Here is a 27,481-nt window from a genome sequence, read left to right on the forward strand (position 1 = left end):
AAGCAAGTGGAAAAGTGGTTAAATGTTTAGGTTTCAAAAGGTTTGAGTCTGTGACAAGCAAATGAAATTTATATGGGAGTAAGCTATATATCAGTAATTAAAGGGACACTTTCTTTAATGAAGATGTTTTTAAAAATATATAGGCCAGGCGCAGTGGCTCACGCCTGTAATCCCAGCACTTTGGGAGGCTGAGGCGGGCAGAGCACCTGAGGTCAGGCATTCGAGACCAGCCTGACTAACATGGAGAAACCCCATCTCTACTAAAAATACAAAAAAATTAGCCAGGCATGGTGGCACATACCTGTAATCCCAGCTACTCGGGAGGCTGAGGCAGGAGAATCACTTGAATCTGGGAGGCGTAAGTTGCCGTGAGCCGAGATCGCGCCATTGCACTCCAGCCTGGGCAACGAGAGAGAAACTGTCTCAAAAGTGTGTGTGTGTGTGTGTAGCAGCAATTTCCCAGATTTTTTTTTTTTTTTTTTTTTGGCACAGTCATTTTATCCACAGGGCTTCAGTTATTGTAAGGATATGTGTTGGGAGGGGTGTTTTTTAATTTAATTTTTTAATTTAAACATTTAGTAATTTTGAAAGGCTTTATTAAAGATTTGCAAGTTACTGATTTAAACATAGTAGTAACTCAGCTTCAAAGACAAGATTTACTCTGTGGACAAGTTATGTGATAATGGTGATTCTGTATAACCATGTTCCTTTATCACTTAGTTATATTTATAATCAAAAGTTGAACAAAGATGTATCTCAAACGGATACAAATTAAAGTTGAATTTTAAATCCATGAATTTAATTTTTTTCATTTAAAAACTAATGCAAGTTAGATAAATTTAAATTAGAAAATAAAATAATCACCTCAAACACCGTTAACATTTTAGAGTATTTCCTTTGTCTTTTTTTCTCCTCCACTTGCGTTTGGAAATTTTTATATAGTTACCAGATCTTTTTAATAGCATGAAGTTCTCTATTATTTTCTCAATAGTCATTGTGGAAAATTTGAGAATATCTAATAATTGCCTTACATAAATTTCTAGAAGTAGAATTACTGGTTTGAAAGGTATGGACATTTTTTAGTCCTTGTTTTATAGTTTTAAATTTCTCTTCGGAATTAAAACTCGTCCATTAGGTCTCACTAGCCTCTTTTGCTTTATGCTAATCCACATGCATGTCCATTAGATAATTGAAGAATTTTATCTCCTTGTGTTAATTTGTACTTTGATTATTGATTGGTATGGTTGAACACTTTTTCCTGTGTTTGTTAATTAGATATTGGGATTTTCTTTGTTAAATGAGTTGCTTCTGTACGTTTTTCAGTTTCATTGTATCTCTTACTGTGTGCATGTACTGTTGATTAACTCATACACATTAACTTATGCACAGTATTCTGCTGTCAGGTAGAGTGACATAGTAGTACTTGTTTAACATGTGATTGGATTTCCTTCCTCGCCCCGTTATATTACCTGGTATTAAAAAAGTATTAACCCAGACACACATTTGGTAAGTTATATATTAAAGGCATAAGATGAAATACCAGGGAAGAAAAGGACTGTACATGATCCCTTACCTAGTTGTTCTAGCAGTAGTGTTTTATGGAGTTGCCTTCAGGTTTAAATTAGATGGATAAAGCATCTTTATAGGAAAGATGATTTTAAAACTTTTTAAAAATTATCTTTTGTTAAGAACTTTAACATGTACTTTGTTATACAGTGTTTATATGTTGCTAATAAACATAAAAGTTGTGTGGATTTAACTGTTTGGTTTAAGACAGTGTCTTTGTTTTATTAAGTTGAGAATGAAAGAGGAGGAAAGACTGTAGAATTAAATGCTTTGATATTTGCATCTAACAGGAAGGAGATTTGAATACTAGCCTGTCATTGTGAGTATATATATATTTATTTTAGGAAACATTTCCATTTTTTCTTTAAATTCGACTTTACATAGTAATAGGAGCTTAAGAGAAAATTGCTGTGTCATCTTGGAGGTCATACTACCAAAGGAAGGAATACTGGAAATAATCAGTGTAATCCATTACAAGGTAAATTTAGGAAAATACATTCTTTAAAGTTTAGGTTTCGAAAAGAAAGGGATAAATACCCCATTGAGAAAGATTCAGAAAAAAATATTGCTTGAGAGATTTAAGTTTAAAAAAAAAAGATTTAGGTTAGTATATAGTCTTCTAACTCTTACTGCCTTGACAACTTTATTTCAAAAAGTAGGAGAAAGCGTATTTTAGAAATTGTAGACTCTGTGCCAGTTTACTTTTGTCTGCCAGTTTTTATTAATTTTTGGAAATTGCTAGTCAGTAAGAGCCAGAACAGATTGACTAACAATTTATAACAGACTAAACTAAACATTTTTCATTTGTAAAGTATGTCTAGTGAAAACTGTATACCAAATATTTCAGAAAGGTATTGGATATGATTGCGTTATGAATGAATTAGAAAAATATGGGCAGGATGACAGTATTGCTAAGTGGATTGTAGCTGACTGATTATAAATACCCAAGGAATATCAGTTAAGGTCGTCTTTCAAATAGGTCCTATTTTAATTTTTAGAAAACATTGACTTGGAGGAAAGCATACAAAATGAGTTCACGAAGTTTACAATCTGATTGGAATAGCTGGAGCTACATCAAGTAGCAGAAAATGACTTCTGGACTTCCTAAAGAGGTTGAACGGTCTGTTAGAAACCAACACAAAGTCAACGTAAAGATCTAGTTTTGATGGGAATCCCGGTGAAAGCAGCCTGAGGATTTCAGTTGATTACAAATTGGAGTTAATGAATTAAACCCTATTTTTTTTTTAGGTAATAAATAATGCCCCCTTCTCCAAAGATGTTCATAATCTAATTCCTAAAACCTGTAAGTATGTTACCTTACAAGGCAAAAGAGACAGGGGATGTGAATAAGGTTAAGGATGTTGATGGGTTAATTATCCTGGATTATTTGGGTGGGCCCAATGTAATCATAAGGTCCTTATACTAGAGAGGTAGGAGTCAAAGAAGGAAGTAAAACAACAGAAGAGATAGAAGGAGAAGACGCTATACCGCTGGCTCTGAAGATGGAAGAAGAGGCCATGAGCCAAAAGAATGTAGGCACCCTGTAGAAGTTAGAATAGTCAAGAAATAGATTCTTCCCTAGAGCCTCTACAAGGAATGTCGCCTTGCTGATGCTAGTGAGATTCTGACCTCGAAAGTGTAATTTGTGTTGCTCTAAGCCAGTAAATTTGTGGTAATTTCTTACTACAGAAATAGGAAACTAATAAAAAAGCCAATTCACAATGCAGGACTACATCCAGACCCTGTCCATTTGAGGATACCATACTTAAAGGGAATTAACCAGGATCATCTTATCATTTGGCTAATAGAGAGAAAATACTAGTTATCGTCACATTGTTTTGCTCCATTTACTGAGCACTTATGTTGTTAGTTACTGGGCTAAGAGATTTATATACATTATCCTGTTTAATCCTAACAATGTGGTGAGGTGAGCCAGTTAATCCCTGTTTTTCAGATTTTAAAAAGTCTTGAAGTTTAGAAAGGTTGACTAAACTTGTTAAGGTTTATGCCATTGGTAAATAGCAGAGTACTCATGTTACTTTGACTAATCCCTAAACATTGTGAATTCTGCAGGTATCACAGGCCAGATAGCCTCGTTCTTCCTTATCTTCACTTGAAACTCTTTACTGGTATTAGGGATCAGGATGAATTATTCTTCATATTTTTTAGAGGATTTTGTGTCTCAGGCTTCTATATGTCATGCATCCGGGCCGTGGCATGTTTAGACGTTTTCATGGTCATTCTGCTAGTGACAGAGCAAAGTGCCAAAGCAGCATGTTTTTCCACTATGCTTATCCCTTCTAAAGAAGTCTTGTATTTGGAGGGGCTGTTGTTATTTTCATGCAGGAGGATTTCATGGTTTTCTCTGGCTGCTCTGACATTTTTTATTCGTTCACAGATAACATTAATTGTGAATACAGGCTATAATGTTGGGGGAGCTCTGCACCTAGTGATGTTTATTGAATACTTGTCCTCTGCCGGGTGACATAGTCCAAGTCATTCATTTCATATACAGAAACTCATTTCGTTCTAACTGAAACTGATACGTATCAAGCAGACATCGGTATATCCTTTTTACAAATGAGGACATTATGGCTTAGAGAAATTAATTTGCCCAGAATCATCTGCATGTCCAGACCCGGATTCAAAACCAAATCTTTCTCGCTCTCTGTAGAATACCACAATTTCTGGTTTTTCTCACTAGTAGATTTCGTTGGAATTACATTAAATCTTGTGGCTTTCAGACTTGATATATAAAGCTAATAGCTTTTTTTCCTGAGGTTTGTTGACTGAAATTGGATGTTGGTCATAAGTAACTGAATTGTCTTTGAATCTCTTGTCTACTCTGTGTATAATACTTATGTGTATCTAAACTTGATTGAAAAACATGAAGATTTTTTCTGACATGGCAGTGCTTCTTTCCCCCACCCTCCCCCCGTTTGTCCATGAGAAATTTATTAATGGTTTGAAGGAACCTACACATTTTTGAAAGGTGACTAGCAGTTAGTTTGGGCCTTATTTTCCTCATTTCTAAAAACAAGATAATTTTTCCCTGGGCTGTTGTCCTTCATATTTTTTGACCACAATACACACAGTAGGAATTATATAATTCATTCATGGATCTCAACCCACAGTTTGAAAAACACTGCTCTGGATTAACTCCAGGATTCTATCTTTTTCTCAAAAAAATTACGTGTAGTGGTAATACTCATTAATGTCTGTTTTGTATTTACTCTGTGCTAGGTGTTGCTCTAAGTGCTTTTGTATGTATTGTTTGTATTTAATTCTTTTTTTTTTTTTTTTTGAGACGGAGTCTTGCTCTGTGCCCCAGGCTGGAGTGCAGTGGCGCGATCTCGGCTCACTGCAAGCTCCGTCCCCCGGGTTCACGCCATTCTCCTGCCTCAGCCTCCCAAGTAGCCGGGACTACAGGCGCCCGCCACCACGCCCGGCTAGTTTTTTGTATTTTTTTTTAGTAGAGACGGGGTTTCACGGTGTTAGCCAGGATGGTCTCGATCTCCTGACCTTGTGATCCGCCCGCCTCGGCCTCCCAAAGTGCTGGGATTACAGGCTTGAGCCACCGCGCCCGGCCGTATTTAATTCTTAGACTTCACTAATTAAGTAGGGAGTACTATTATCCCCATTTTACAGATGGTGAAATAAATTCTCATAGGTAGCAAGTGGTAGAGCCAAGATTTCTGAGGCAGTTGATTATTGAGCCCGTGCACTTAACCATTATTCTAACAAATTATTGTGGAAAATCAGTGATTTTCTGATTGATCGGAAAATCAGTCAAAATCTTAGATCACCGCCAGATTATATGCTTCTCTTGAGAGATTCCTCAAACAATATTGGTGACCATGACAATTAACTCTTTTATTTAAAGATTAATAAATTGCAACTTTGCTTTAGACACAAGTAAGGACTCAGTAATCATTTACAACTAACAAGTTCATTCTGTTTTAGAATGAGAAAATGTACCATGTGTAAATGTAAAATAAAACATATAACAATGAGCAATATAATTGATTTTAATTAAGGGAAACAAAAGTCAGGGATCAGTATATGTGAGAGGGGATAGGAGTTAGAGACCAAGCCATTTATTAAGCGCTGGTTATTTTAGGTGCTTTCATTTCATTTCATGCTATTAACAGTTTTATAAAGAAGACCATCAGTGTTTATTTTAAAAATGGGAGAATCAGGCCGGGCACAGTGGCTCAAACGCCTGTAATCCCAGCACTTTGGGAGGCTGAGGCGGGTGGATCACCTGAAGTCAGGAGTTCGAGACCAGCCTGGCCAACATGGTGAAAACCCCATCTCTACTAAAAATACAAAAATTAGCGGGGCATGGTGGCAGGCGCCTGTAATCCCAGCTTACTTGGGAGACTGAGGCAGGAGAGTCGCTTGAACCCGGGAGGTGGAGGTTGCAGTGAGCCGAGATTGCGCCATTGCACTCCAGCCTGGGGGACAATAGCGAGACTTCATCTCAAAAAAAAAAAAAAGAATCAGGCCGGACACGCCTGTAATGCCAGCGCTTTGGGAGGCCGAGGTGGGCAGATCACACGAGGCCAGGAGTTAAAGACCAGCCTAGGCAACAAGGCGAAACCCCATCTCTACTAAAAATGCAAAAATTAGCTGGGTGTGGTGGTGCACGTCTGTAATCCCAGCTACTCAGGAGGCTAAGGCAGGAGAATCGCTTGAACCCGGGAGGCAAAGGTTGCAGTGAGCCAAGATCCCGCCACTGCACTCCAGTGTGGGAAACAGTGAGACTTTAAAAAAAAAAAAAAAAGCAACAAACAAGTGGGAGAATTAAACTCAGCAGAACTGGCAACAGTAGAGGGCCCATGTCTTACCTGGAAATATTTGGATGAGTCAATATTCAGAAATAGGAATTTCTGAATGTATAACATGCTGGCTATTTAAAGCTGTCCCTCATGCCCTAAGATAAAATTGAGCTCTAAAACATAAAAACAGTGTATTGATCTTTACTCTTGAGAAATTGAAATTTGATCATCTAAATAAATTATGCTGACACTTTCCTCCTAAGTCACCACATTCAATATTGTAGTGTTTTTTAAAGCATCAAAAAATTGACACTATTTTAGTAATTTATATCACCTCTAACTTGTTGCTTGGGTGGGCACATCACTTTATACCTCTGGCCACTTAATTTTTTTAATTAAAAAGTTCTTGGGTTCAACTCCATAACAATTATATGTTAGTGTATTACTTTCTAGTTTGGGTCTACATTGCAATTTTTTCCCACCTAATGTAACTGTACAGTCCTTTTTATCTTTACTATCTGTACACTATTTTTCTGGGCTAATATATTTGAAATAATTTTGTTATTGTTGGGTACTAGTTGAAAGAATTAGAGTTTTGGGAAATGGTTGATTACAGATTGAATTATGCCACTTAATTAACTTTATATCTGAGCAGACTGTTGAGCCTCAGTGCTGTCATCTGTAAAATGGAATTATAAAGTCTGCCTTACCATAAAGGCTGTTACTATTTCTGTCAAAATGGACAGTGTCAGTGTGCATGCTTACCAGGAAAGTATATCAATTTATATCCTTTATGTCAAAGTACATCAGCATAATTTCTGGATTTCTGTATCTGTCGAGTGAAGGCATTGCTGTAGGTATCAGGGAACTTTTTTGTCTCGCAAAAGGTGGAGACTGTTTGATGAATTTGTGCATTAAATAAGTCAATAAAATATTAACAGCATTCATTGAGTGTTAAAAGGTGATTTTGCACACCTCCAAATTTGAAAAATCTGTATTTGCCTGTAGTGTTTTTCTTCATAAATTGTATCAAATGCAAATGCACAGCTTGAAATTTTAAGAAAAATTTTGGTAAAGGAGAATAAAAGTAATCTGAAAAGAAACTTCTCTGATGGGGTGGCACATGCCTGTAGTTCCAGCTGCTGGGGAGGCTGAGATGGGAGGATCACTTGAACTCCCGAGTTAAAAGAAAGAAAGAAAGAAACAGAAAGAAAGAGAGAGAGAGAACTGATGGAAACTTTATAATGCTAACAAGTAAGAAGTAAGTAAGGGTGCTCACTTATAAAAAAGCCTTGGAACATGGTCCTGTCTCCTCCTCAGCTTGCCACTTACTAAGCTCTCAGATATTTGTTGAATTAATGAAAAATGAACCAAAAATGCGTTTCTGCTTCCTTGCCTGCCACTCATTCCTTAACCAGTTGGAATTTGGAATCACTTCCAAAAACTGATGTCACTTGCATTCACCTAATTGCCAAACTAAATGAACAAGATTTGCTTTGCATCCTGATGAACCTCTTGTAGCATTTGGCTATGCCAGATGTCTTTAATTTCTGGGATTCTACTTTGTCCTGGTGTTCATTTTTGCAGGTTTTTTTCTCTGCTACATTGAAATTTTTGGTATATATGTTGTTGTTCTGTTTTGTGATTTTTTTTGTTTTTGTTTTCGGAGACAGAGTCTTGCTCTGTATCCTAGACTGGAGTGCAGTGGCACCATCTTGGCTCACTGCAACCTTTGCCGCCTAAGTTCTAGATTCTCATGCCTCAGCATCCTGAGTAGCTGAGACTACAGGCACGTGCCGCCATGCCCAATTAATTTTTGTATTTTTAGTAGAGATGGGGTTTCACCATGTTGGCCAGTCCAGTCTCAAACTCCTGACCTCAGGTGATCCGCCTGCCTCGGCCTCCCAAAGTGCTGGCATTACAGTTGTGAACCACTGCACCAGCCTGGTATGTATGTTCTTGGCTCCCTTCTTACTCCAGGCTCCTTCTAATCCATCCTCATAGTTCTATAACCTTTCAGTTTGTAGCCTGGATCTCTTTTACATTCAAGATTCCTTTCTCTGCCTGGATATTTAGTAGGCATCCCAAATTAAATTCAGTATGTTTCATTGTTATCCCTGAATCCAAACAGTATACAGGCAGGCACAAAGGCCTTCCTGGATTTTTTTTTTCCGACCTGTATTCCCTATCATAGTTGATGGTCTCTGCACAAATTTAGTCTATATGCAGCATTGTATCGGGTATGGGTATGTTTTTAGGGAGTGTGAACTTTAGAATCAGAAAATTTTAGTTCAGATCGTGGCCTAGGCGTCATCTAAAACAGATGTAACCCTTTTTGAGTATTATCTCAAAACAGGTATAACAGATCTGCCTTAGTTAACATGATTAAGTAAAAAGTACATGTCATATCACTTAAACTCATTGCTGCCTGATAACCACTCAAATGTTGGTTTCCTCTTCTCTTTCCAAATAATATTTTCTTTATGGAATGTAATAATACTCTGCAACTGTCTCAGATTATGGTATCTGACGGTTCTCTTGCTGGTCTTTTGCCTGAATGATGGTTATACTGTTATGTGGTATAGTCTTTAATTTTTTAAATACATTATGATAATTTAAGTGGAGACTATGGAGTGTTCCCTTAGAAGCTACACTAGTCTGTCTTGTGTGTTCATTTAGGTGTTAATTTAGTGAGTCGCTTACTGCTAAAATGATAAAGAAGTGCTTTTTGGAGGGATTAGATGAATATTAGCTCTGGCTTAGGCTTCCTTAAAATTTACTCTTAAGCTTTCAATGACCAGAGAAGTCGTTCTTACTGTTGCTCATTTCTTTCTTTCTTTTTTTTTTTTTTTTTTTACAGTTTCAGTACCAATGAGTCTTTATTTATTCATTGTACTTTCCCAGGGAAAGGAGAAGGGAAGGGAAAACAGTGAGTTTGTATGTTACAAAATCATTAGAAAATGGGAAAGGAAGTACCTGGTTCGCAAAATCAACCATCAAATAGATGCCCACCTCCCCAGTGATGGGGAAACCAGTGCCCAATGGGCCTCAGTCTCCTACAGTTCAGGAATGAGGAGAAGGGATCAGGAAAAGAATAGACAGGTAGAGGCTTTCTTACCCACCCTCCGCATAGAGATTTCACACAAAGCTTTGATTTGTAGCAGTAAACAGGGAGTCACATTTGTTCATCTATAAAATAATCTTGTGGCTACTTTGACATAAGTTTCTTGTACCTGCATGAAAGTTCCAGACTGCGTTGGATACACATTTAGATTCCTTTTCTTGGCCTCCTGACCATCCTGACCCTCTTGACTTTCTACAGGGAAAGGCCCTTTATTGCTTCTACTTTATTATTAGAGATTTAATCTATCCAAAATATAGTAGTGTCTTAAGTGTTTGGCATCAATCACATTAAGAAGTGGTCTTGGCTCAGGAGGTTGAGAACAAGGAAGAGAGGGTTCCTAGTTTCTTCAGGATTTTTGCAGAAATCATTTAAGAGTTGTGGAGACAATCCAAGAATTAAATGTGTGTGGGCGTGTTCGTTCTTAAAACCCATGGGTTTTTTTGGTTTGTTTTTCGGTTTTTGGTTTTTTTTGCATGCCCTGTCACTGTGTTAAGGTATAGAAAATAGAGCAATAATAAGCAACTGTCTTAATAGATTTTATAACATAGAATATACCTTTTATAAATGTATGCTACATATTTATGAATCATGCAGTGTTGATTTTTTTAGAATTTGTATTTAAGTTGAAATATGTTAAATCGTTTCTTACTGGTTTATATAGTTTTAAGGATTTACTATTTCTTTTCTTTTTTTTTTTTTTTTTTTAAAGACGAAGAGTCTCACTCTGTCGCCCAGCCTGGAGTGCAGTGGCGCAATCATGGCTTATTGCAACCTCCTCCTGGTTTCAAGCGGGTCTCCTGCCTCAGCCTCCCAAGTAGCTGGGACTACAGGCGCCTGCCACCATTTTGTATTTATAGTAGAGAGGGGGTTTCGCCATGTTGGCCTGGCTGGTCTCAAACTCCTGTCGTCAGGTGAGCCACTGCACCTGGCCTTACTATTTCTTTTCTAATTGCCTTTCAGTTAGCATTTTATTCTCAAAGAGAATTTTTTTATTACATTGGTAAATGAAGTAATACAATGAAGAATCACAACCTTATTTAGAGAATCCTTTTATTAAAATGAATTCCTGTGTTCATATCTTAGTGTTTTCTCCATTTTCTGTTATCTTATGGAAAATTATATTATTTTCTGCTTAAGTAGTTATCTGGTTTTTTATTGATTATATTTGGCATTCCATACCTTTTCTAAAATTGTTACTGATGTCTGTAGTTTTGAAAAGGTGTGAAAACTGTCTGAATTTTTAGGATACACTGCTAGGTGGGACTGTTTACTCTGAGAAAACACTCGTGTTTTAGGCTAGCCTCTTAGCTAGTGGTCTGGTAAAAGTTCATACCCTAGGGCTCCATATTTGGAATATTGACATAAATTGAAAGAATGGAAATGTGATTCGTATGAGTTTCATAATGTTGGGAATCTCTGAAACTTCACAATATCTTTTGGAAGTCCCAGGTAAGTGTATGCTTATGGTTAAACCAAACAAAAACAATAAGAAGCTAGATATGTTTCTTAATGTCAGGATTTTATCTTTATAACCCTCTATGGACTCTCCTTATGTTTTGGTTGGATTTAACCCTTTGGGAGAAGTATGTGGTTAAGTCTCATGGAAGCACCTGATGGCTGTAGATTTACTGTTGTGAGATTTGTTAAATTTGTTTTTTATTTGTTTGTGCTTTTTGGAAACAAAATCTTGCTGTGTTGCCCAGGCTGGAGTGCAGTGACGCAGTCTTGGCTTACTGCAACCTCCACCTCCTGAGTAGCTGGGATTACAGGCGCATGCCACCACAGCCGGCTAATTTTTGTATATTTAGTAGAGACATTATAGGATATAAAAAGTAATCCCCCCATCTGTGGAATGTTGAGCGGACATCCAAGACAGTCAAAGCCTCCCGTAATACAACATCCCACACTCTTCTGGTTGTACCAAAAAATAACCAGCGAATGATTTTACCTCTTTAAAAAAAAAAAAAAAGCATTTATACATAAAAAGTGGGATGAAGGGACCACTGATAAGACATGGTATGTACTGAGTAGAGTTGGCTTCTTTCTCTGGCGTCATCAGAGGCTGGATTCTCGTTGGTTTTAGTTTCTCCATTTTCTGCAGGTAAATCTTTAGTTTCTTGGTTAGTCACTTGAGCCTGTTTTCTCGTTGCTCCCCTTCCCTTTCCCTTTTGTTTGCACTTTTTTGTCTAAGGATTTATCCTTCTCTGCTGCCGTTTTTCAGCTTCATTTCCTCTTTGGCAGGAACGGGTTTAGCTGACAGCCATGCCAGTTGCCTCTTGGGCTGTTTCTTCCCTACCCCTTCACCACCCCTTTGGCAAAGCTGACCTTCTTGGGTATCATGGCGGTGGGGAGGGTGTGTGTTGGGTGCCTGCACACCAAGAGCCTTCACAAAGCTGGGCTGCCTGGCCACCGAAGCTCTTCCTGCTGCCCTGGCTGCTAAGACCTCCCTCCCCACCCACCCCATTTGTATTTTCCAAGTGGTGATGCAGATATGTAGGAAAGGTGGTTATTTACTAGCCAACTAGTTAAACTTTATGTTTCAAAAGATTTTTTAAAGTGTTGTTTTGTGGTTTTTTTTTTTGTCTTTTAAGCTCTTTTCGCTTATGGATATGAAACCTCCCATCTCTAGAGCCAAGATGATTCTCATCACTAAAGCTGCTATTAAAGCTATTAAGGTAATGACAAAATAAATCAATTTGAGAAATGTTTTTGAAATTTTGAAAATATTTTTTACTTTTAAACATGAGAAGTCAACTTGTGAATTAGTTCAGGCCTAAGTCAAAGAGCTCTAACCAGCCTTTGCTTAAGGTACATGATAAGCATACATTTGCATTGTAACATATTGTTTCAAAGCAGTTTGGTTTTTGGCAGGGATAGGGGGACAGAGTCTCACTGTGTCGCCCAGGCTGGAATGCAGTGGTGGGATCTCGGCTCACTGCAACTTCCCCCTCCCGGGTTCAAGTGATTCTCATGCCTGAGCCACCCAAGTAACTGGGATTACAGGTGTGCGCCACCATGCCCAGCCTCAAAGCAGTTTTTAAAAATTTTTACATATTCCTTATCATAAGCCAACTATTTAGCTTCGTTTTTATTTAAAGAGAAAAAATTCAAGCTCCATGAAATGAGATGTCTTACCCAATATCACACTTTAAAATGTGACTTGTTTTAGAAACTACATTGTTTAGCCCTAATCCATTGGTTTTGTCCCATAAGGTTGCCAAATATTCTGCTTCATGAAGGTTTTTTGTTTTAAAATTTAAGAAAAAGGACCTTCTGTTTGGGGAATTTTTGTAGTTTTCTGTTTTTAGTTTTTCTCTGATTTGTTTTTTAAGATTTTTTTAAATTTTTGATTATGTGTTTCTCATGGTTCATTCAGTATTGATAATATTTAAATTGTATAGATTTCAGAGTTTTAAGTATTTTCTAATTATAGGAAATGCAGAAATATGTAAACTGAACAGTAATTTTCTCTTAATTCTTTCAGCTTTATAAGCATGTAGTTCAAATAGTAGAAAAGTTCATCAAAAAGGTAACTATCTCTCATTATTACCTCATTTTAGTTACAATATGATTTGTAATTGACTTCGTAAATTTTAACCTGGATGCTTGTTTCTAAAGCCACTTCATAAAAATGTAGTCACTAGAAGTTCTTTTTAATCACTGGAAGTTTATAAAAACAAATTTTTAGCGGTACCATTAATTGGTACTTCACTTACTGTGAACTTAGCACTCAGCTCACAGCAGTTTCTTGTGTGTTGGTCATGACCCTTCCCTAAACCTGAAGTGCTTACTCTACCCCTTGCCCTGACTGCTATTGACGTTTAGGCGTTTAACTCAGCTTTGAGTATTTCAAATGAAATTACTTTGTAAAATTTTCCCAGTTTTTCCCTTTTCCCATCAGAATAAAATTTTCAGTTCAGTTGTCTGTTGTTTTACAACTGTGTGATTAGCATACATCTGTCTCAGTAGAAAATAGAGAACAGAGACTTAGTTCTTAACCCCTGACCTGGAGCAATGACATGTAGTACCTACTAATCAGTGTTTATAAAAATGTCTCTAATCCATGGCCCTTGTATACTGGCTTAGGTATAAAAGTTAAAGCTCCAACAGGCAAAAAAAAAAAGGTTAGTAAACACTTTGCATAGTAGTACATCAAAGTACAAATAAATAAAGTGGAAAAAATTACCTAGAGGCACTATTACCAAATTACTGCAATAGTTATTAATACATTTGGATTTATTTTTTATTTATGTACATGTACATTTATAAAAGTAAAAATGGATATAATACTGGTTGTTAGCCTGCTTTTCCCACAGAGTTTATCATAAACATTTGCAAAATACTCCTCTCTGTGATTGTTACCATGATGCATGCAGCCATTTTCTGAGTTGTTTGACCTAATTTTTTTTTTTTTGCCATAAATTCCTAGATGTAGAATTGGTGGATTAAATAAGACTTTGCTTTTATTGCTAAATTGTCTTCCATAAAGGGTTATACCTGTTTCCACTACCACCAGAAATATATATAGGTGTCTGTTTCTCTGCTTTTCTCTGCTGTTGTCAGTTTAGTTAGCCAAAAACAACTTCTCCTTTTTAATTTTTATGTGGTACTGTACTTTAATAGAATTAAAATTGATACATTTAAAAATGTTTTGTTAATTTTGAAAGGTAAAAATTACCTTTTTGAGCAGGATGAATTGTAGAGATTATCGTAATAGGTGAATTTGTATGGAACTGGCTTAAGGATTGGTAAAGTAATGTCGATTTTGGTACATTGGGTGTAGGGAAGCAGAGAAATCAAAGAAGAGTAATAGTATCATTACTATTACCCAATACTATTGGGGGTCAATAGTATCAAGAGAATAATGGTAGTTCCGTATAGACATGGGCAGTTTGACAAGTTAGCCATTTAGAGAGCTGAAGCATTCAAGTAGTTTTTTAAAAAAAGCAACCTTTGGATGGATATAGAAAAGTTTCATAAATGTGAAAATAATGGGTGTCAGATTGTGACTTTGCTTTTTCTGTACTGATTTTACATCTTTATCCTTGCAGTGTAAACCAGAATACAAGGTTCCAGGATTATATGTAATTGACTCAATTGTGCGACAGTCTCGTCATCAGTTTGGAACCGATAAAGATGTTTTTGGGCCAAGATTCTCTAAAAACATAACCGCCACATTCCAATATTTATATCTTTGTCCATCTGAAGATAAGGTATAGTTAATTTTTAAACTAAAACTTGTATTCTTTTTTAAAAAATATTGTTTTAAATGTATATTAGATATTTGGAGCCTGCTGTGTTTACTAGATAAGATTTTCGTATAGCGATGTCTGTGAGGTTGAAACAAAACACAGTTTTTTCTTCAGTAGTCAGTTCATATTTATCTGTTTTCTTATGAGTTCTTCAGGATTATCAGTCATACTGTTGAAATATGACAGGAACAAAACTTATAGAATCAAAGAGTGTAATAGTGGTTGCCAGGGACCAGGGGTAAGGGAAACATTCAGTTAAGCAAAATGAATAGGTTGTAGAGATCTGTTGAACAACCTTGTACCTATAGTTAACAGTTCTGTATTGTACACTTAAAAATGTGCTGAGTGGATCTCAGTTAAGTGTTCTTACCACAGTAAAGTAAAATTTTTAAAAAATAACACGAAAGGAACATCATCTTTAAAGAAGGTATCGTTGGAAAGATGTGCTTGTGTAGTTGAGTAAGGAAGAAATTGTGCAGTAGAAAAAGACAGGTATCATCTGATTGTTGGTTATTCCAGAAAGAAAGGGCCAATAACTGATGTTCTTCCCCAACACACAGAGATGCTAATGCTTAAGTGGTATTCATTAGCAATCAGACTACAGTATTTAATTCCTTATATATACAGTTTGCTTTACAACATACTATATAAAAGTAGAAAAACATTACAGATATAGTAGCTGACTATAAGTAGGTGGGGGAATTATACTAGTAAACATACTCAGAATAATGAAGAACAGAGACATTTACAATAAACAACATAAATTTGAGTGTCATAGATGCTGTTTTTATATTCTTGGAAGAATGCTGTTATGGGAAAAATACACCCAAAACCAAGATGATTCTTTAAGTAAAAATAAAAGTTGTGCCCGTGAATAACATCTTCTCTGGATCTCCTTCATATTTACTTGGCCACATAATTTAAATTTTGATTACAGGCCAGTTTCTTAAATATTTTAGCTGTTATAATTACTCTCAAGAAATTCTCCTTCATTTACTTCTTTAAGATAGCTTTTTTTTTTTTTTTTTTTTTTTTTTTTGGTCAGTGATAGAGTTTCTTTGTAACCATAAGTAAAATAAAATGAAAATGTCAAATAATACATTTCTTTTTATTGTCTGGGTCTGTAGTCCCTCTCTGTTCCTTACTCTAGATGATACCACTGAAGAAAGACTAATTAGAGTAGTTTAACCAAGTTGTATTTCTAATTTTTTTTCACCTGTTTATGAAACACACATAGTATGGAAATATTAGCCTAGGGGGTTTTCTTCTTTTTTTTTTTTTTTGTAAGAGTATAATAGGTGATTTATGCCAATATTTATTGTATATTTGTGTTCCCCACGCATAACAGAGTAAAATAGTTCGTGTGCTGAACCTTTGGCAAAAAAACGGAGTGTTCAAAATTGAAATTATTCAACCTCTTTTGGACATGGCAGCAGGAACTAGTAATGCAGCCCCAGTAGCAGAAAGTGTTACCAATAATGAAGGTATGGTCAAATGTATCTGTGAGCTCACACAATGGCATAATTTTTTGCACATGAAACAGTCAGAGTTTATCTGTATTGATGGAATTTTTCTATAAGAAGGAAACTTGAGTTTACATCTTGGAAGGTACGATTTTCTTTCCGTAATTCCTATTTATAATAAAGGTCTACTTTTCTGGTAGTTGTTACAGTGTAAACTCTAGTGCCACAATCTATATATTTTATGCTGTGTTAAATTGGATAAAATGTTATTTTAGCGAAGAAGCTTAATTAGGAAAACTCGCAGATTAACTTGTTTTTAGGTCTTAATGCTCTTTTCTTTTTTAGGCTCACCTCCACCTCCAGTAAAAGTTTCTTCTGAACCTACCGCACAAGCCACTCCAAACTCCGTCCCAGCTGTACCACAGTTGCCCAGCTCTGATGCTTTTGCTGCTGTGGCTCAGCTGTTTCAGACAACTCAAGGCCAACAGGTAAACTGTCTACTCAAAGGTGAAATTGTTTGCAGGACTAGGTACTGTTGTCACTTCTTGTTTTCTGTTCTTCATTCATAAGCACATTCAAAGGAGAAAATACATCTGCTTTTCAACTAGAAAAGCCTTCACGAGAAGTAATGTAGGAGTAATAGGGAAAATGTAGAAGTGATAAACAAGGGAACAACACACGACTTTAGAACTGCTAAGTGGCTCATGTTGCTCACAATTCTAGCATTTCTGATGGATTTCAAAATTATTTGTAACGGAGAGGATTTTTCCATTTTTCTAGTAAACTTATCTTACCTTGTTCACAATTTAGTGTATTTTCGTTTCTCTTTGACCATCATCTTATATCATTGACATTGTCAGCATACATTTTTAACCTTAAGCAACACCCATTGTATCTCTGTATATTCATTCACAACAAATTTAACCATTAGTAAAAGAATTTTTTCCCAATTTATTCTGTGCCTGTGCTACTTTGAATCACCTTTAAGACTTTTTTTTATTAAATTAACTTTTGATAGTATGATTATACTTTGTTCTGTGATTTATTGGTTTTCCCATTCTTTAAGCTTCAGCAGATCCTTCAGACTTTTCAACAGCCTCCAAAACCACAGTCTCCTGCCCTTGACAATGCTGTGATGGCTCAGGTTCAGGCTATCACAGCTCAGTTAAAGACAACTCCTACACAACCATCTGAACAAAAAGCTGCTTTCCCCCCACCTGAACAGAAAACTGCATTTGACAAGGTATATTTCTCTCACATAACCCACTCCACCATTTATATCACTCAACTTGAATTATGGAAGTTATCCCTTCTGTGGATTGTGCATTATGTTGTTTTGTAATTTGAGAGATTTTCCCCCTCAACATCAAAACATCGATTATTTTCCCTGGTTTTAAATGTGATGTGTGCTCACTGCAAAAATTTCCAGGGTTTGAAGCTGAATTTGCTAGTGTAAAATGGAAAAAGTGAAAAAAAAAAAAATTAGGGAGTAAAGGAAACAGAAAATTCTTCATTAACCCCAGTACTTGGGGATTACTGTGTAACATTTTGCCTTATATCTTTTCAGAATTAATTTCCTACAGATACATGCTTTTCTTTAATTGATTATAATACATACCCACTTGTTTTGGTGTTAATACTCTTATATCTTTTTTGTTGTTGTTAACGTTAATAGTGGATTTAGATCTACATTTTTACTGAATGCATGTAATACATAGTATTCCACTACACGAGCACATTACAGTTCAGCCATTCCACTACTAATAGACATTCAAATTGCTTTCAGTTTTTTGCTGTTAAAAAAACCAGACAGCCAAGTGTGGTGACTCATGCCTATAGTCCCAACACTTTGGGAGGTCGAGAAGGGAGGATCTCATGAGCCCAGGAGTTTGAGACCAGCCTGGGCAACATAGTGAGACCCCGTCTGTGTTTATTTTTAATATATATGTGTGTGTATTAATAATGTATGGGTATTTTTAATATATAAAAATGTATAAAGTATATGATTTTTAGTGTGTGCGTGCATTTTAACTTTAGTTACCATATATATAATATGAGGGTTTGGGAACCAGCTGGGCATTGTCGCATCTGTAGCCCTAGCCACTCAGGATGCTGAGGTGGGAGGATTGCTTGGCCCCAGGAATTCAAAGCTGCAGTAAGCCATGATTGTGCCACTAGCCTGGGCAACAGAATGAGATCCTGTCTCTAAAAAACAAGCAACAACAACAAAGAGGATTTGAGTTAGGTCAGTGTCTTTCAGCTGCTCTATTGGGCTTGTGGTTTCTTAGGCGTATTTAAGAAGTTGCCACTAAGGATATGGATATGCTGAACAGCTTAGAGCTTCTCATTGAAATTTAACCCTAACAGCTTCACTCTTGTCTGTTTTATTTGGTTTATGACTTTGTAAAACATCATTTGACATTTCAGTTTTCACTGCAAAAAAACTCAAAAGTTTGAAAATCAGGACTGATGCCTTTGGTTTCATCATCTTTAAAATTTCTGATTCTTTCCAACATCCTAACTATAAAAACAGAAGGACTTTATTGCCAATAGTCTAAATTTAAAATGTACGTAGTAAATAACAGTTTTCATTATATCTTAGTGATTTATGAGTGATGACTGATTAAACAAAAGTTGGATACATTTTTTTGAGTAAAAAGGAAATATATACGTGTATGAAAAAAAAAACCAGGTAATACAGAAAGTTATAAAATAAGGGAAGAATTCCACACTGTAGATTTGAACAGATTTGTTTGTGCATATTCTTGCATACCTGTTTGCATGCGCATATGAACATAAATTCATATATTTGGTTTTATAAGTTTTTTGTTTTATGTTGTGATTAGGAAAACTCATTTGTATTAAAAAAGAATTCTGTATTCTAGTAAGGTTTTTTTTTTATGATTGTCTGTTTAGTCCCTCTGGAATCTGTTTTAGAATATGGTTCAAGATAGTTAAACCTTTATATTTTTGAAAATAGCCAGTTCTCCCTCACTACTTTTTTATACACTAAATTCCCATATGTTTCTGTGTCTTACCTCTGGACACTGTTCTGTCCTACTAATATATTTGTTTATTTCTGCATCATCATCTTTCTTGTAACAGACTGTCTTTCATTTCCTGGTGTCCCATCTCTCCCCCTCCCACTTAACTGTTTTACAAACTCTCCCTCATACTTTTTCCAACTTTATTCATTTATCATGAAGTGTATTTGTCAGGAGTTCCAGGGAAACAAAACCAGTAATTGTATCTGCATCTGCATCTGTCTATCTAGATTGTTGAATGAAAGATAGGTTTGCCTTACGAAACTGGCTCACGCAATTGTAGGGGCTAGCAATTTTGAAATTTGTAGGGTAGGTCTGCAGGCTGGAAATTCAGGAGGCGTTAACATTGTAGGCCTGAGTCTGAATTTCCAGGATAGCAGACTAAAAACTCAGGCCAGGGTTTCTCTGTTGCACTGTTGAGGATAATTCCTTCTACCTCAGTTCTTATTTTTAATGCCTTCAACTGATTGATTGAGGCCCACTCATTATCGAGAGTAGTCTGCTTTACTCAGAGTCTACTGATTTAAATCTCATCTAAAAAACTCATCTAAAAAACACCTTCACAGCAACATCTAGGTTAGTGTTGGATGATACACTGAGCACTACATAACTTAGGTTGACACAAAATTAACCATCACAGCATACTTTTCCAGATAAACTGGAAAACTCTATACATTTCTATGTCGGTGTATAGAATTCCTTTGAATTTATAGGTAAATTTAGGAAAAGCCATGATAGTGAGCATCTTTCTCTTATTAATGTGAATTCTAATTGCTCTAGTATTTAACCTTAAGTTGATTGGCCCGTAAGTTTAGAAAAAGGAATTCTGTGCTTTTCCTTTGACATAAAAGGTCTATTTCAGGCTTCTCACTGGAAATAATTTGTCTGTTTCAGCTGCTTTATAGATCTTCAGTTTCCTAAAAAGCAACTAAAATTTCTTTTTGGATAGACCCCATTTAAATTTTTTAATTGCTTTAAGTATTTTTTTCAAAGCAGTATTATTCAAACTTTAAAGAACATATTAATATTAACAAATCGTGAAGATCATAGGTTTTGTTTTTTGTAGGCAACTTTGACCAGATTTTAATTTTGGCTCCAATTACTTACAGACTATCCTGTTGTTGAATTAATGTTTAGTGTTCAGTAGTGTAAAATAAAGATAGTAGTAAAAATATTTTATTGTTGCCATGAGGGTTAAATAAAAATGTGTGTAAAACAGCAAGGTACCTGGGCTATGATGGTTCCTGTTCAGAAAATACTAACTTGCTCATTTGTAAGAACTTTACTCACTTGGCCTAGAACTACAAAGAAAGAAACATAAGTTAGCTCTATCCCAGAACACTCTTTACACTTAGTTTAGTCCTATATACTGTGTTGTCTAAGGACGGAACTTTCATTACTGATTCAGAAATCTGTTGTTCAATAAAGCAAAACCAGAATCTCTAGGCAGAACTATTTTTTCTTTTTCTTGTCTTTTTTTTTTTTTTTTTTTTTCCCCAGATGGAGTCTCATTCTGTCACCCTGGCTGGAGTGCAGTGGTGCGATCTCAGCTCGCTGCAAGCTCCGCCTCCCGGGTTCATGCCATTCTCCTGCCTCAGCCTCCCGAGTAGCTGGGACTACAGGCGTCCACCACCTCGCCTGGCTAATTTTTTTATTTTTATTTTTAGTAGAGATGGGGTTTCACCGTGTTGGCCAGGATGGTCTCGATCTCCTGACCTCATGATCTGCCCGCCTCGGCCTCCCAAAGTGCTGGGATTACGGGCATGAGCCACCGCGCCCAGCCAGACAGAACTATTATAGAATGACACAAGTTTAGGAATTTAAGGAGCACAACTTGAAAGGAAAGATTGCTTATTGAAAGCCAGAGACTGAGGGCTTTCAAGTCGAAAGGACTAGTGTCCGCATCCTGATTCTACCATTCACTGACTGTACAATCTTAATCATGTTTCTTAATCACTTGAGCCTTTGTTTTCTTGTAAAAAAGAAGAAACTATCTAAATTGCAGTGTTCTTGTGATGAAGAAGTCTATATGATCTGATACACATTAGTAGGTATTTAATGCATTACCTTTTTTCTGAATAAATCTTACTTAAAATTGTTCTTCTAGATATGTGATCTCATTAAGTCTCCTGAATTTTTTTTTAAATGAAAGTTTCTGGTAAGCTGTGAAGTTATGATAAAGAAGCAAGTGAACCTCTCAGTGATCTGCTAGTGACTTTTTTATGTCCCTGCCGTTTTTTTCTTTCTTTATATTAGTATATTTTTGAGGAAGCAGTATATGGACACTTTTCTATATGCATTTATGGTGATTGGATAAGACAGTCTTTTTGTACATTTTATATTGACTGAAAATGTATACCCATTTTCATGTGCACGAAGTTCCAAACATTTTTAGTCTAGGGAAATGAGTATTTTAGAAAAACATGTATGCTGCTAAATTACTTATGAAATACAGCAATAGAAAATAGAAAGAAAGCACCGTACTTACAATTGAGGAAGGAAAACAGAATGAAAACATTGTGTGTTTTCCAAACTGGCATCTGTGTAAAAATTGTTTATATCTACAAACCAAGGTCCTTAGGGGCATGAGGGAAAATAAGATTGTGCTTGACAATGTGGGTTTCTAGATGGTGGTAAACATCCTTTGTTTTCATAAAGTTTTTTGTGCAATGCATCAGTCTAAATTTTAAAATGAAATATTGACATAATTATTCCAGAAGTTGCTTGATAGATTTGACTATGATGATGAGCCAGAAGCTGTGGAAGAATCAAAGAAAGAGGATACCACTGCCGTCGCCACAACAGTACCTGCTGCTGCTGTGCCCCCTGCACCTACCGCCACTGTGCCTGCTGCTGCTGCTGCACCCGCTGCTGCCTCTCCTCCTCCTCCACAGGCAACATTGTTAGTTTTTTTTTAATTCCTCAGCAGATAGAAAATTGGTAATAGTTGTAAGGCATAATCTAAGTAACATTTAGCAATGAAAACAATTTTCAGTGAAGTTGTTTTGTAAAATTTGTGGTATTAGTTTTCTCTTGAATGAGGAAGGGATCCTCTAAGATTTAAAACAAAAAATGGCTTTTATGTTGGGAATAATACTGAGTTTATAAATTAAATGTAATATATAGGTAAATATGTGGTTCAGTAAAATGTTGATTAATGACTCATGAACAACACTGTTTCTGTAGTTTAAGTGTGGCTGAGAAGCTTGTGCTTCTGAATGTGTAAAAGATTATCCACCTTTTTTTAGTGGCTTTCCTGGAGATGGCATGCAGCAGCCAGCATACACACAGCATCAAAATATGGATCAGTTTCAGCCACGAATGATGGGAATACAACAGGATCCAATGCACCATCAGGTACAAGCATTTTTCTTGCAGTTGAAAGAAAGATCTATTCATTATAGAGTATATGGTTTACATTCCACAGAGCACTATGCAGCTATGTGATGGGCTGAGTTGTACTATAGCTCTGATAAAAGCTGTTGAACACATAACTGTTTTGAGTTGCTTTTTTTCTGTAATTAAAACGAGGATGCCAAAATCACATGCTCATATTTTAATAGGCATTTTAGTTAAAATAATTTAGAGATTAGAGTTATATTTGAAGAAACCGACCTGTTCAGTTAGACAACTTTTTCCCTTGGAAGGGCCTTTCTTCTGTAGTTTGTGTGGTTAGATACTTTAGAGAGCTCTGAGCTCTGAACATTCAGGATTACAGTTTGAAATCCGCAATAAAAGGAGCATACATAATACACTGGAGAGTTGCAGGAAGTTAGTAGAGATAAATTTGTTCCAGTAAATTCGTTCCAGTAAATTCTCTCATTGAGTGTTTTCTTAAATTTGGCTCTGTATCTAAATTATGGGGATGGGGTGGGAAGCATTTTTGTTATTTCAAGTGTTTAACCATTACTGAAAGTTCATAAATAATTTAGAAAGAATACTTAAAGCATTATATTTATAGTTTTATTTGTATTTAAATTGACATGCAGAAATATGTCAGACTGTAGTTTACTTTCATTATTATTATGATACTTTATTTGAAACTCTAAAAGTCGGGTATGTTAGTTGAAATTCCCCCTTGGTAAAATTTTTTAAAGTAAACCTGGGAGTCATTGCTTCTAGAAAGCCAGTTTTCCTCCCAAAAAGCTTAATTGTCTTTAAAGCTGAAAAAAAGACCATTTGCAATAGAGTACTTCTGACTTGAAGTTCAGTTTATCACGTTGCTTCCTTATGTAAATGAAGGTATTTCTTTAAATATTTAAAACTAAACCTGTGTGTTCGTAATTTTAAAAAGAGTTACAGGATTTTTAACCTATATACTTGGTATGTGACAATCCTTGCATGAAAATTGTACGTAGGGAGATTGTTAAACAATGTTGAATGTCATTGTAACTTTTCCTTGATCAAAGTTTATTGAAGATATTTTAGTTTTATATAATAAAGGTTTTCCAAATTATTTTGATAGCTATTACTCATACACTTTCTTTAAAAATGAAAGGTTCCACTTCCTCCTAATGGACAAATGCCAGGATTTGGACTTCTTCCTACACCTCCATTTCCTCCCATGGCTCAGCCTGTGATTCCTCCAACTCCACCAGTGCAGCAGCCTTTCCAAGCTTCTTTTCAGGCACAGAATGAACCAATTACACAGAAGCCACATCAGCAGGTAAAATTTTATTCTCAGATAGTTGCATCTTTTTTTGTTGCCTTGACTTATATGCAGATTTCTCCTTATTTGCTTGCTGTCTTCATTTTTGAATATGAAGAAAGACCTGGGAACATATTAAACCCTCCCAGTGCTCCAAGTTTTTCATCTGGAAAGTGAACTTCTAATATTACCAACTTCCATAGGATTCTGTGAGGTTTGATGTAGAGTGTTGAAGGCTTAACTAGTGCCTACTTCACTGCATTAGATGATGGTTTATTAAAATGGTATGTAATTTAAGCAAAATAACTTTACCAGAAGTAGAGAAATACTTCTTTTAATCTTTTAAACAGTATAAAAGTGGTTTTTGGGGTTTTTTTTGTTTTTTTTTTTTTCCTAGTGATGGCCAGTTGTTGTTAAACTAGTAATTTGGTCCCAGGCAACCAAAAGAGAATTGCTTAAGGGCAGGACATTTTTAATGTAGCTTTTGTTAGATTTTGTCCTCTTGCCTTTATACTTTTTAAATTTCTCATTTTATCATGGTTTTTGTTTTTTAAGGAAATGGAAGTAGAACAACCTTGTATTCAAGACGTTAAGCGACATATGTCTGATAACAGAAAGTCAAGATCTAGGTCAGCATCCAGGTAATTTATAGAAAATGTTTTTTCCAACCCTGTGTGTCTTAGGGGACACAGAAATTAAAATTAGATTGGGTTATTTTCAGATATTCAGAGTGTTAGTAAAATAACAGTTGGTGTATTTGTATTTGTATATGTGTGTAGAAGGGGACAGGTGAAGTATTGATTTTTAAAAAAAATCTACATCATTTGTCTTACATTTTTTCCCCTATATTTGAGTTGCTCAGATGTAATGGAACTTTGAAAATACAATTCTATACCATAGGTATAGAGTATGTGGTATTAGAAGAACTGTATTTTCAAAATTCCATTACAACTTCATCAGCCAGCAAAAGTGGAAAGATCACAGTAATGATGTAATTAGATAATGTTTTTAATTGCTGCAGAAAAGACTTTACTGAGAAGATAGATAACAGTAGTAGCAGTATATCTCAACCATGAAAATTAGCTACTTAAATTACAAGGATGTAATTTTGTATAGTACCGGAGGCCCTGAAGATGACAGCTACTTTTATTATATAAGCTGTCAACATTGTTTATTTTATTTAAATAATGCACATGATTTCTAATTTGGGACATATTCAAATCTGTAAAATGAATTCTCGGCTATTGCATTCTTACGTATCCAAACATTAAATTACCTAGTTGTATTTTTTTTTTTTTTAATTAGTATGTGCTTATATTTTCTGGGTTTTGTCTATGTGCTATGTGTTCTCTCTTCTCTTGAAAACATTAGGTCACCAAAAAGGAGGCGATCTAGATCTGGTTCTAGATCTCGAAGGTCTCGTCATCGACGTTCTCGATCTCGGTCCAGGGATAGACGCCGACATTCTCCTCGATCTCGATCCCAAGAAAGACGGGATCGAGAAAAAGAGAGAGAACGTCGACAAAAAGGCCTCCCTCAAGTGAAACCAGAAACTGCAAGTGGTAACTCAACCTTTATATTCAAACCTCATGTACTGTTTTTTCATGTCTTAGGTTTAAAGTGTTTATAACTGTTAGCAAAGCTGTAAAAGAAATGTTACCACTGTGTTTTTATTTGAAATACTGCTTTATTGTGCCTTGTTTATGCATTGATGTATCCCTTAGATTTGCTTTTGTACCTTAAACCAGCTATAAAGCAGCAGTAAGGAGTGAACCAAAAATTTACAGAATATATTCACTTGCATTATTTTCTGAATCTCATCAGATGTCTTCAGAATACATTTAGTAAGGTATACTAGACATATATTTGATATAAATCAGTAACTATTAAGATGACTAAGATTTTAATTTATAATACGACTAGGGCATATGTAATATTTCTGATTCCGTAAGGCTTATCACCTAGGATACAACATAAAAGAAAAACCATGAACACTTAAGAGTGGAGAAAGGACAGTTACATGTAACAAAGCACGTAGCTGGTTGGTGATCAAGAGAGTTGATGAAATCGTTAGATCCATCTACAAAAAAGCCAGTTTTTTCCAGCTTTTATGTATACCTTTCACTATCCCAGTTCTCTTTCTGGAAGTACAAATACAGTTTTCTAGAATTTTTTAAATGTATGTGAGATTTACTATTTGAACTTGTGGTGTTGTAATATAGTTCATGAATATTTTGTGTAATGATTTTTTTATGTAAGCTACAGTGCTACTCATTATCAAATGTGAATCTCTTTTATGATTGTAATTTTATTTTAAGTTTGCAGTACTACCCTCTGGGTGGGACAGCTGGACAAAAGAACTACTCAGCAGGATGTTGCCAGTCTCTTGGAAGAGTTTGGTCCAATTGAATCAATTAATGTGAGTGTTTATTCAGTTATTTAAGTATGATGGACAGGTGTGATTAGTGTCATTTTATGAAATGAAGGACTTGAGACCAAAGTTATAATTTGCCCAGGTTTATAGATGTGACTAGAGTTTAGGTGCTCTGAGTCCACGTTTAGAACTCTATTTAACATTTCTTAGAATTCTTTGTATTTAACATTTCTTGGATAATTAAGTTTAATTTCAAACATTTCTAGGTAAGTCTTTATTTAACAAAACTTAGAGGACTCAGTTGAGACCAAACTTGAATTGCCAACTTAGAAATGAATTTAACCTTACATTATAGAACATGGGGTGAGGAATGGGATTGTTGGAACTGCTTACTTAGTTTTGTATCTTATTGCTTTTCAATTTTGTTATCTTTTATAATATTAAAATGTTTTGGAGCAGATGATTCCTCCCAGGGGTTGTGCCTATATTGTTATGGTTCATAGGCAAGATGCGTATCGTGCCCTGCAGAAACTGAGCCGAGGAAACTATAAAGTGAACCAGAAATCCATAAAGGTACAGTCTTATATGTTATAATTCATCTTTTAAAAATAGGCAGAGGCAGAAGGGGGAAAATATGTGGCCTATAAAAACTAATTTGGGTTTTAGAAATTATTTTCAACACTGAGGCTTTTCATGTGCATCTCTTTCTTTTTTTTTTTTTTGCTTAGAATATCTCCTAAAGGACTCCAATGTTTTAACATAAAATTGTAAATGTTACATGCATGATAGAATTTGTTTTTTTCCTAAATGTAGATGGGTTCATCAAGGTAAATTAGTGCTTTAAATATAATGTCCTTTAGCAGCAATATGTTTTGTCCTGTTCAAAAAGAATTGGATACTGTATTTTTAAAGTTTACCATATTAACCAAAGGTGGAGAAAAACATATAGGTACATGGGTATTTTTCCCCTAAGGAGCTAAAGTCAGTGTTTCCTCAGTGTCTTAACACCCCGTTCTACTACTGGATTGCACTGCAAAAAGATTTTGTCTGATGTTAAGTAATTACAAGGCACCCCTAGACTTAGAAAAGTAGTCCCCAGTATACTACTAGGCTATTCAGGGAACTTCAGGCTTTCCCTGATAAACATTTTCCTTTTCTCTTAGTTTTATGTTGGCTGGTTTGGGTGAGAGTTGGTGTGGAAAATATGCCAGTGAAATTTCCATGCTAGG

The 27,481-nt window shown here is 35.7% G+C and overlaps 1 protein-coding gene across 3 annotated transcripts in view; it reads left to right on the forward strand.

Moving 5' to 3' along the window:
- The window catches only part of SCAF4 (SR-related CTD associated factor 4), a 61,684-nt gene that overhangs the window by 13,333 nt on the left and 20,870 nt on the right, over positions 1-27,481 (forward strand). For 2 of the 3 annotated variants that reach the window (XM_007965075.3, XM_007965105.3), the window contains exons 2-14: positions 12,063-12,146; positions 12,956-13,000; positions 14,523-14,684; positions 16,072-16,207; positions 16,532-16,674; positions 17,253-17,429; positions 21,948-22,132; positions 22,479-22,587; positions 23,729-23,896; positions 24,434-24,519; positions 25,250-25,440; positions 26,197-26,297; positions 26,712-26,825. In XM_007965075.3, coding sequence (XP_007963266.2) covers positions 12,063-12,146; positions 12,956-13,000; positions 14,523-14,684; positions 16,072-16,207; positions 16,532-16,674; positions 17,253-17,429; positions 21,948-22,132; positions 22,479-22,587; positions 23,729-23,896; positions 24,434-24,519; positions 25,250-25,440; positions 26,197-26,297; positions 26,712-26,825 — 1,701 coding nt within the window. The remainder of the gene's footprint in view (positions 1-12,062; positions 12,147-12,955; positions 13,001-14,522; positions 14,685-16,071; positions 16,208-16,531; positions 16,675-17,252; positions 17,430-21,947; positions 22,133-22,478; positions 22,588-23,728; positions 23,897-24,433; positions 24,520-25,249; positions 25,441-26,196; positions 26,298-26,711; positions 26,826-27,481) is intronic. The other variant, XM_007965096.3, reaches the window with a different exon arrangement.

The sequence above is a fragment of the Chlorocebus sabaeus genome, chromosome 2, assembly GCF_047675955.1.
Source record: "Chlorocebus sabaeus isolate Y175 chromosome 2, mChlSab1.0.hap1, whole genome shotgun sequence".
Classification (NCBI taxonomy): Eukaryota; Metazoa; Chordata; class Mammalia; order Primates; family Cercopithecidae; genus Chlorocebus; species Chlorocebus sabaeus.